The following is a 10788-nucleotide window of genomic DNA, read 5'->3' on the forward strand; positions in this document are numbered from 1 at the left end:
ACAAGGAGATATAGAAATCTGATCTAAGAGAGGTTCTTTAGTGTCAAAAACATCTTTTAAAAGTAAAACAAAATTTTAAAACATACCTTTTAAGAGCGTGTATATAGAATTCATTTTAGAGGACTATGAAATATATTTTTATTTATTTAAAATTTAAAAAATATTAAAAAGATTTTAAAATAAAATTCTTAGATATAGAATTTAATTCAATAACAATAATAATTAAAACCCTAATTTACTTTATTTCTCTCTTTTCCCCATCAAAATTGTGCTGGGAAGCCAACTGACTGACACTGCCCCCACGCCTCCACCGCTATGGAACCACAAGACCTCTCCGATAACCCCACCGCCGCCGTCTCCGGCGAGTCCACCCCCGAAAACCAATCTTCTCCGCCCGAGACCACCCTCGAAGTCCGCGTTTCGGACTCCCAGCTCGATGAAACCTCAGAGCCTCCGCCGAAGAAGCGCCGCCGGCGAAAGAAGCAGTTCCCAGAGATGATATCTTCCGCCGCGGCCGTCACCGGCCTCCGAATCCTCCGTCCCCATCCCAAGTCCAGCATTTACAGCGAGAAGATCATGGACGATATCATCGGAATGCAGATCAACGACTCCCCGGCGCTGTCCAAGACCCACCGCCGCCGCCGACGCATCGCCGATCTCGCCAAGGAGGTCGACGTTGAGGCCCTGGTCGCCATCTCTGTCGGGTTTCCGGTGGACTCTCTTACAGAAGAGGAAATCGAAGCAAATGTGGTGACGGCGATCGGCGGAGCCGAGCAGGCCAACTACATCGTCGTCCGAAACCACATCCTCGCGCGGTGGCGCTGGAGCGTTTCCACATGGCTCACCCGCGACCACGCAATGGAATCGATTCGATCGGAGCATCGAAATTCGGTAAATTCTGCATACTCCTTTTTGCTTGAGCATGGTTACATCAATTTTGGCCTCGCGCCTGCCATTAGAGAGGTGCAACTGAAGCCAAATGATTCGTTGAAAGCTAGTGTAATAATCGTCGGTGCGGGACTAGCTGGATTAGCTGCCGCCCGGCAATTGATCTTTCTAGGGTTTAAGGTTTTGATATTGGAAGGGAGGAGCAGGCCCGGAGGGCGCGTGAGAACAAGAAAGATGAAGAGAATGGATGGTTGCGGAGTGATTGCAGCTGCTGATCTCGGTGGGAGTGTCCTTACTGGGATCAATGGGAACCCGTTAGGGGTTTTGGCGAGGCAATTAGGGTTTCCTCTGCACAAGGTGAGGGATATATGCCCACTTTATTTGCCTGATGGGAGAATGGTGAATTCGGAGATTGATTCGCGGGTGGAGACTTCATTTAACAGGTTGTTGGATAGGGTTTGTAAGCTAAGGCAGGCAATGATGGAGGAGGTTAAGTCCGCGGATGTTTCACTTGGGACTGCGCTTGAGGCCTTTAGGCGTGTTTACAAGGTTGCAGAGGACCCCCAAGAGCGGATGCTGTTGAATTGGCATCTCGCGAATTTAGAGTATGCGAATGCATCGCTGATGTCTGATTTGTCTATGGCATATTGGGATCAGGATGATCCATATGAAATGGGGGGTGACCACTGTTTCATTCCTGGAGGAAATGAGAGGTTTGTGCGGGCACTTGCAGAGGACCTTCCGATTTTTTACAGTCAGACAGTGGAGAGTGTAAGATATGGTGCTGATGGGGTTGCTGTGCATGCTGGTGGGCAGGAGTTTCGGGGGGACATGGTGCTTTGTACAGTGCCATTGGGTGTGCTCAAGAAAGGAACGATAGATTTTCTGCCTCAACTTCCCCAAAGAAAGAGAGATGCAATTCAAAGAATTGGGTTTGGATTACTAAACAAGGTTGCTATGTTGTTTCCATATGATTTTTGGGGTGGAGAAATTGACACGTTTGGGCATTTGACAGAAGAGTCAACGATGAGGGGCGAGTTCTTTCTGTTCTACAGCTATTCTTCTGTATCAGGAGGCCCGCTTCTTGTGGCTCTTGTTGCAGGAGAGGCAGCAATCAATTTCGAAATGATGTCCCCTGTGGAAGCTGTGAGAAGGGTTTTGGACATACTGAAGGGTATTTTCAATCCAAAAGGGATAGCTGTTCCCGATCCAATTCAGGTGGTCTGCACCCGGTGGGGAAAAGATCGCTTCACATATGGTTCTTACTCTTATGTTGCAATTGGTTCATCAGGGGATGATTATGATATCCTGGCAGAGAGTGTAGGAGACGGAAGGGTTTTCTTTGCAGGAGAGGCAACTAATAAACAGTATCCAGCAACAATGCATGGAGCTTTTCTTAGTGGGATGCGAGAGGCTGCAAACATATTGAGAGTGGCTAATCGGCGATCTTTGCTTAGTTAGTTTCTAACAGAGAGAGGCTAACTCACTGGCTTATACCTATTTGGAGTTTCTTTCCATCCAATACCAGATTGGTGGGATGGGATGGCTCAAACTCACTCAAATGGATAATAAAAAACTGGTACCCTGAGGTAATGATTCTCGTTGAAAGCTGCTTTATGTTGTATAGTAGTTGCACATTCTAGTCATTAGATTCTTAGATGTAAATTTAGCACAAAATTTGTTCAATTACGTAATTCATGCAATTTTTATTGCTCGTTTCCTTGGATGACTGCAATATTTTCTAAGTTAGATTGATCACTTGTCTTATATTCTTGTACATTTTCATCTTTGCGTTTGCATCATTTTTAAAATGAATGCCCTTATTTGAACCCTCTTATTTGTTGAGTTACTTCAATTGTTTGGTATTGGATAACAAAATTATAGTTAAGACATTCGCTCATCAAGGGCCCACCTAAGATCTCACATTCAACTTGTTCAAACTATATGAAATTGTGGAATAATTTCATATTTGACCCTTATAAGTATCATCTTAGCCTAGCAAAGGCAATGTTCCAAAAATAAATTTATTTTGCTTGTTTTCTTAGTGCCAAAATAAATACTGTCTCATCTTGCTCACCATCTAAGCGCTAGGGTGATTACTCATGTGAGAGGTCAATCTAAGCCTAGTAAAAATCAAATAGTGAATGGTGATGGTATCAATCATATTAAAAGGGAATCCACATCCATGAGGAATTAATGTATGTAATTCCCATATATAAAATGTCAATACAGGAAGTGTCCAAAAATAAAATATATATGTATCAAAGTCTACAAAGTCCCAAACTTCTAACACAAGTTTCAAAAACATGTCTAACAATGACTTCAGTAAGTGGATCAACCATCTTTCTACTAGTTGAGATATGTTTCAAGACTACCTTCCTATGTGTAATAATGTCTTGAATATAGTGAAAATGAATATCTATGTGTTTGGACCTGCCATGGTATTTAGGATCCTTACCATATGCTAGAGCAACTATAGTATAACTAAAAATAGTGATAGACTCTTTAGTTAGAGCCATGCCTCTTAAGCGTTGGAAGAATCTCCTCAACTAGACAACCTCCTTTTGTTTTGCCATTGAACAAGTGACATACTTTAATTACATAGTGGATAGAGCGGTGCAAGACTATTTCCTACTACACTAAGTTATAACGACACCATTGAGTAAGAAAGCGTATCCTATAGTGGATTGGTGTTCATCTCTATCACTAGCCTAATCCACATTAAAGTGTCCTCTCAATGTCAAGTCATCATCTTGATAGCAAAGGACAAAATCTTTGGAACCTTAGAGGTAACAAAAAAATCCTCTTAATTACATGTCAATAAACACAGTTGAGGTTAATATGTTAACGACTGATAAATCCAATTGCAAAGCATATGTCCAAGTCTAGCACACAATGTAGCATACATCAAACTTCTAATTGCACTCACATAAGGAACTCTTGCTATTTGTTTCCTTTCCTCATCATTCCTAGGGCACTAATCATGACTCAAGGTGTAACTATTGGGAAAATTGGATTGCTCCATTCATTGGCCCTAGATCATGTAAGGTGCATGCATTCTATCATAGGCTCCTCTAGATTTATCGCAGTGCAAACATATGATAACAAAAACAAAAATGAATATATATATATAAAGAGAAAAGCTCAAACTTGTGATCTGGTTCTCAGATCGAATTTAATCTAAAGAAGATGTCGTAAAGCTAGCGTTGTAGACCTTGTCTATCCAATAATCTTCCACTCGATCTCTCCTTTCATGGATGCTAGACATGAGAGAATGGTGGAGTTCTCTTTCTCCTTGAGGATGGTGTGGACCTTTCATTTTGTCCTTATAGCAAGTGCCTTTCATCATTCTTGTTACCCTCGCCTTGTATTTTCATATAGTATGCACATAGGATCCTCTTCTGCTTAGCCTTTCATTGCACTCCTTGGTGGTTCGCCTGTTACTCAGTTTGACATTGACTCTTGGGCCACTTTTGGAGGGAGTTTTTTTTTGGATTCGTAACTTGATTTTAGTGGCACCCTAGGTTCTCCCAAAGTTTTGGTGTGTTTAGAGCTCGATCGGGTTCTTTTTGGTGACCTAGGACCTCTTTTGGGTCAAATTGAACGTGGGTTACTGATTCAACCAGTTGAACCAATTGGTTGAGTCGATTACAACTAGTTGAACCGATTCATCATGTTTTTGATGTTTTATACTCGTTTTTAACTCCGATTCGATTATGTTTTTTTGTTGGTTTCCTAACATTTCCAAGAGTGTTTTGGGAGTGTTTTTGGTGACCTTTAACCTTGGTTAATCAATTCAAATACTCCTATCTATTGTAGTATGTCTCATTTATGATATATAACCATCAAACATTTTCATAGCAAAGGGCCTTGTGTGTACAGGAAGACATAGGGAAGCATGATGATGCTCTAAGATCTTGTAGGTAGATGAAAATTTACTTATTGGATATGATGTATGGATATTGTCATCAACCAATATCTAGTTGTTTACTCAATTCTAAATAAAAATCTAGAGTAAGACACAATATATTCTTGGTGTTAAGGTCCTCTAGGACTGCAAGAATAGGAAAATTGTGCCACATCACTTGCATTGATGAGCATATGGTTAAGTACATGCAAAAATCCAAGAAGGGTTTGTTACTCTTTGGGTTTGGATTTGTCTTTCTCATGATCAATGTCCTTGGACATCTATAGAGAGAGAGATTGCATTAATGCAGTATCCTATGCCTCTACAATGGATAACCTTAAGTATGCGATGCTATATGCTAGACTAAATATTTGTTTTACTATAAGAATAATGAGTGGATATTAGTCCATTTTCTGATTAGAGTTTTGAGCAGATGTCATAAATATACTTAAGTATCTTTGAAGAATGAGAGCTTATATGTTTGTGAGTCTTTGTGATGAGTTGGTACTCCTTTCATATTGAGAAATTGGACTTTAGACTGAGGAGGACTCTCGCAGGTCTACTTTTGGGTATGTGTACACTCTAAGTGGTTTTCGTTGCTTCTATAGCAACAAAGGAAGCCTTTTGGCTTAGGGGTAATTCTTTTGATTATATCGTCTAAGATCCTGTTATGTGATAACAGTAGGACAGTGGTATGGTCTAAATAACAGAAATACCTTTAGAAGAGGAAACACATAAAAAGGAAGTGTTACCTTATTGTGAGATAGTATAATGAGGTGATGTGATTGTGGAGTAGAATCTTTTTGCGGTGCCTAGTCTATTTTTGGGCTTAGTGGGAGTTTTTTAGGAGTAAGCCCCTAAAAGCAAGACTTGATGTAACAAAGTTAGACTTAATTGTTCCCTTACTATCCTTTTGGTGTATTGACATTGATTTGAACATTCAATCCAATCTCTTATATTGTACATGACTTGTGTGCATTGGGAGTTGCACATAAGATATAAGTCATGACTTCCTTGTAAGTAGATAAGTTGTCCATAGTTGGTTCTTGGATTTACACAATCCAGTAGAGATTGTAGTGCACCACCTCTTAATTGGAGTATGACTTATTTTAGTCGTCAAGATGAGTTTCCCATGGTGAGTGCATTAATGCATGTGACGCACACTGAACAGTACCTATGGTGAATCATGACGCAAGACTATCAACTGTTATGATTCACTAAGTTAGTATACTGCATGGACTCTTAATCTTGAGAGGATATTGAGCCTATGCCAAAATCAATAAGAGACTTTAACCTATGGGTGCGACCCTGAAGTGGTCATATTTCTGATTCATGCCTAATTGGTGTCTCAGTTGATTCGTGTCCAGCTGGTGCTCCTTGATGGCGGGAGTAATCAACAAAATTTATAACCTACAACACCATGAACTAGGGTAGCAAAGAAAAAGCTACTATAGCATAGTGGCTCTAGGATCGTTCACTAGGAAGGGTACTCAAACTAAAAATGATACCAATTCAAAGTGAATTGGTGCTGTTTCATTTCAAGGTTAGCTTAAGAAATAAAACACAAACTTTGGTTGAAAAAGGTTTGGACTTAGATTAACAACACAGCAAGTGATGAAAATTACTTAAGAAGAAAAGCATTCCTTGGAGATTCAGGTATACAGGGGAGGTTCCTCATGCAATAGCATAACTCCGGTCAGTTGGTTCAATTCCTCACATTAGAGAATTAACATAAAGTCAATTCTCTAACAGGTGCTGCACAAATGCATCCCTTGATTGGAATTCAGCTTTAATTCTCTCACTGATGCAACTTGCAATGGTTTGAGCCTCTCACTAGCCTTTACCATTCAAGGAGATCTTTAACCTTGGACTTCCTTTCACAAGCTCGCAAGAGATAACTAATGGATGCCTCCTGAGAGTTCAAAAGCTTACCAAGTGTTGGCAATTCTAGAAAATCCTACCTTCAAGTCACCTACCAGAGGCTCGCAAGGGGTAAACTAGTGCATCTCCATGGTTAGAGATCACTTGCCTTACCAAGTGTTGGCCCATGTGACTCCAAGGCGTTTTAAGTAAACTAAAAATGTAGAAACCATTCATGGGATACACTTTCTATTCATTCATAGCTGAAACCACAAAGCTTCTGATTCTTGCACTTCGGACCTTTCCCGGCAACCTTAACTCCAAGGAACTAAAAGGTTTAGTTACTCATTCTCTGGGGAAAACTCCTCAGAGAGTGCATAACTTAATAAATAAATAAAAAAAACACAATCAAAGTGAGAAGGTAAGGTAGAAAAGAGCTCAAGCTCTGTATATTACTTTCTTTCCAACTTACAAAAGGTTCAACACCCTCAGAACAAGCTCTTCGGGCTATATTTATACCAAAATTACATTGATGGCTATTACATGGATATTTTGCCAAATTCCTAACTTAAAAGCTAAGGAATCCTATAATTGGTGGCTTACAAGGAGAATTTGGGGATTTAGGCAACAAAAATCTAATGAAAAATATCTCCAAGTGTCGGTTACAAATATCGGGAAGCACTAAGGACCATTTCGCAGGTAAAAGATGAGGTCTGCGAAATTTCGCAGGTGCATAAGAAGGGCTGCGAAATTTCTTTGCAGCAAAAGGCTGATTCAACACCTCTGCGAAATTGACTTCCATCTTGTGGTGTTTGGCTTCCATCGCGGCGTGAAGCGTCAGGGGGAATCCATAGCACTGTACAAAAGTGTTGCGAAATCACTTCGCAACAAAAGGCTGATTCCGCAGCACTTTTCTGAATCCTTCCTTCAGTTTGGAGCAGTCAGCTTCTAAAGGCTGTAACTTTCTCTTTTCAGCTCCAAATTGCACACGGTTTGAAGCATTGGATTGTTGACTTCCTAAGCTTTCAAATGACATATTGTATGCATAAATTGGACTTCGGGAAGTGCTCCAAAAGTGGCTGCAGTGACTGTCATCAAGAATGCTTCATGGCTGGATTCTCTTTGCTTCCCCTCCTTGCATTTCCACTTTGCTATGGCAAAAGTGCTTCAAAGCTTTGATTCTTCATGCCTCTAAGCTTTCCATTGCTTGCCAAGGATTCCAAACAACTCTCCTCAATCTCATAATGCTTTGGTGATCAAAATACTAACAAAAACACCAAAACTTACACAATTTGATTAGAATTGATTGAAAGGGGCCTTAACATGCTAATTGGGTTAAAAGGCACTAACTACTACTCAAAAGTGTTTAAAAGGATTAATTACAAGCTATCAAATAACACTTTTTGAGTAGTAATCAATTTCCTTATGGATTGAGTCATTATTGATGGAGGTTAGTGACAATAAGTATTCTTAATAGAGGCACCATGATATCTCATGAGATTAGAACCATGTGTCCTCTTAGGTGATCCAAAGGACATGTGATCATGAAATCTGTGACCATAGTAATTTATTTAATGGAATTTGACATTCGCCTCTTGGAGTTAGAGTATGTCAGTTGATCACATAATAAGTGAGATCTATAACTCAAGGATTTGAGAGGTATTCTTAATAGGTGATAACACAACCTTGTTAGATTATGGACACCATTTCATGAGAGTTTGCATGCAGTGGATAATAGGTCACGGACTCGAGTTTCGCCTCGTTGTTATTTACATAGAGCATTGGAGTATAGTTGATTCTCTTTAGTGGAATGTTTAATCAACTTCAAAATTAGATTATGAGGGAGCCAGTACTCCTATGGGTCTTAGTAGTCCCCGCTCTGAGCTTATATACCATGATAACATGGTTTATGAGGGTTGGGTTGACTTTAGGTTCATTCTTGTGCATAAAAGCGTTTTCGTAATTACACAAGGTTGCATAGGAGATAATGAACTACGTTTTTTGGATTAGGCTAATTAATTAATTAGATGACCTTATGTAATTAATTAATCAATTATGATATGTTTTGGGCTAGATTAAGTGACCCAAGCTTTGATGGACTCATGTCACTTAAGCCTAGTGAGCAACCATATAAATACCCCTTTAAAGGGTTAGGGTTTCCCAATGACTTAGTGAGTAATTTTGCACCTTGAGAATGAGTGAGTGAGTGAGTGAGAGAGAGAGAGAGAGAGAGAGAGAGAGAGAGAGAGAGAGAGAGAGAGAGAGAGAGAAACAAAGTTTCCACCATTTCAAAGCCCACACTTTGGAGTGCCAAGATCATGGTTTGAGTCATCGGGGGAAAGATCTTGGGTGTACGAGACCTCCAAATTTTTTAGGCATGTTCTTTATCAGTTGAATTTGGATTTGGAAACATCCAAATCTAGGTATGGTGTTCATATCTCTAGATTTATAGGTAATAATGGTTTTTATTGCCATTTTATTCTGTTATGATAGATTTAAAGATACATAGGGATAAATGTATGCACCATACGAGATTCAGGGCATGATAATAGAGTAATCTAGGGTTCCCAACAATGATATCTATAACAAATTTAGCAACACAACAAGTATTGATTTACAAAAAATGTAGAGCTCTCATGACTACGTATCTACTTGCAAGGTATCTTAGTATTATAAGAATCAAGCTTATAGTGGGTAGGTCATGACCTTATTATTATTTAGAGACCCTCTCAGATTGATCTCCCTATCTTAACCATGAAAGTACTAAAGGTAAGATCAATATATCTTTTATTTGGCCCATGGACTATGCAAGTGGGACCATGGTGGGCAATTTGACCCTTTCATATCCAATGTTAAGTGTAGAACCATTGTCCTTGAAGTATCAATATCATCAAGTAAGGAACCCTACCGATAGGGTGGTTGCTCCCACTACAGACACGTCTAGTATCGTCCTAATGAAGAGTCCATTTCCCTTGATTTGTAAGGCCTAACCCACCGGTAGGGTGATGATGAACCCAAATCAAGATAGACTCGACAATGGAAGCTGTGAGCTTTGCTAAGACTCTCTCCCATTTAATCTTTTGAAAAAAAAGATTTTAGCAATTTTGGTTACCTTTCTTAAAAATAAAGTCTCTATCATGAGATTTTTCAAATCCGTTATTTATTTCTTAAATTGGGACTCCTATCCTAAAAGAATTGCTCTTTTACTCTTTTATCCTTGAACTATTTAAGAAATAATGATCACTAAAAAAAAAATCCCGATGGGAGAGAGAGAGCGAGAGAGAGAGAGAGAGAGAGTGGGAGCGAGGGAGCGTGAGAGCGCGTGCGTCGGCGACGACGATGAGAACGGCGAGGCGAGTTGGACGCGAAGCTTCACGGTGGAATCCAAGACCTTCGAGCTTGTCCTGGAGATTAAGAAAGGGAGAAACCAGATTCGCATCGTGGAGAAGAAGAGGGGGGTAGAGTCATGGGTTCGATTAGGGCTGGAAAGCCTAGGGCTCTTTAAGGAGGGCTTAAATCACTGTATACGAGACGAGAAAGAAGGGAGATGGGTAAAGGAGTGGAAGGATAGAGGCAAACTGGTTACATTGGTTCGGGGGTTCAACAGATCGGGTGGTTTCCTAAGGCTGGGGGTTACGGATCTGGAACGAAAATGGTACTGCATCTTCCTACCGAGAGGAAGAAGAGATAAAAGCGGGTGGAAGGCTATGGCGGAGATGGTACACCAAATGGAAGAGAGAGTGGGTAGAAGGACAGATTTGCAGGAGGTAAGGACTGTCGGAAAATTTTTTCTGGCGAAATCATATGTCGAAGCAGTTACGCGATCAAATCGGGATGGATTAAACGCAGTCAGGATGAAGGTCTCTAAGGGGGAGATTGCGGGCAATCTACAGAAGTTGGAGCATTGTCTTGTTGCGAGTTGGTCCAATAAAAGGGAAGAAGACGATCTGGAGAGGTTGGGAGGTCTCTGGGCAAAGTCTTGGGGCCTAAAAGGCAAGCTAGGGCTGGCCATGCTGGAACGAGGTAAGGCCCTACTGGAGTTTGAAGATCTAAGTGAGGCTCACCGAGTGGTTTCCTCGGGGAGCAGACTGATGGGAGGAGTCCATTTAGGGCTGGTTCCATGGAATCCAAAG

General features: G+C 40.5%; 1 protein-coding gene across 1 annotated transcript; it reads left to right on the top strand.

Annotated features, from left to right (window-relative positions):
- Window positions 1-260: 260 nt before the first annotated feature.
- On the top strand, window positions 261-2655 carry LOC117911812 (lysine-specific histone demethylase 1 homolog 1). The gene has a single exon (XM_034826234.1). The coding sequence runs from the start codon at window positions 316-318 to the stop codon at window positions 2347-2349; it is 2034 nt and encodes a 677-aa protein (XP_034682125.1). The 5' UTR covers window positions 261-315; the 3' UTR covers window positions 2350-2655.
- Window positions 2656-10788: the final 8133 nt, after the last annotated feature.

This window comes from Vitis riparia, chromosome 3, assembly GCF_004353265.1.
Source record: "Vitis riparia cultivar Riparia Gloire de Montpellier isolate 1030 chromosome 3, EGFV_Vit.rip_1.0, whole genome shotgun sequence".
Taxonomy (NCBI): Eukaryota; Viridiplantae; Streptophyta; class Magnoliopsida; order Vitales; family Vitaceae; genus Vitis; species Vitis riparia.

Coding starts and splice junctions, on each gene's coding strand:
- LOC117911812 (XM_034826234.1), top strand. CDS start 316: ATGGAACCACAAGACCTCTCCGATAACCCCACCGCCGCCGTCTCCGGC.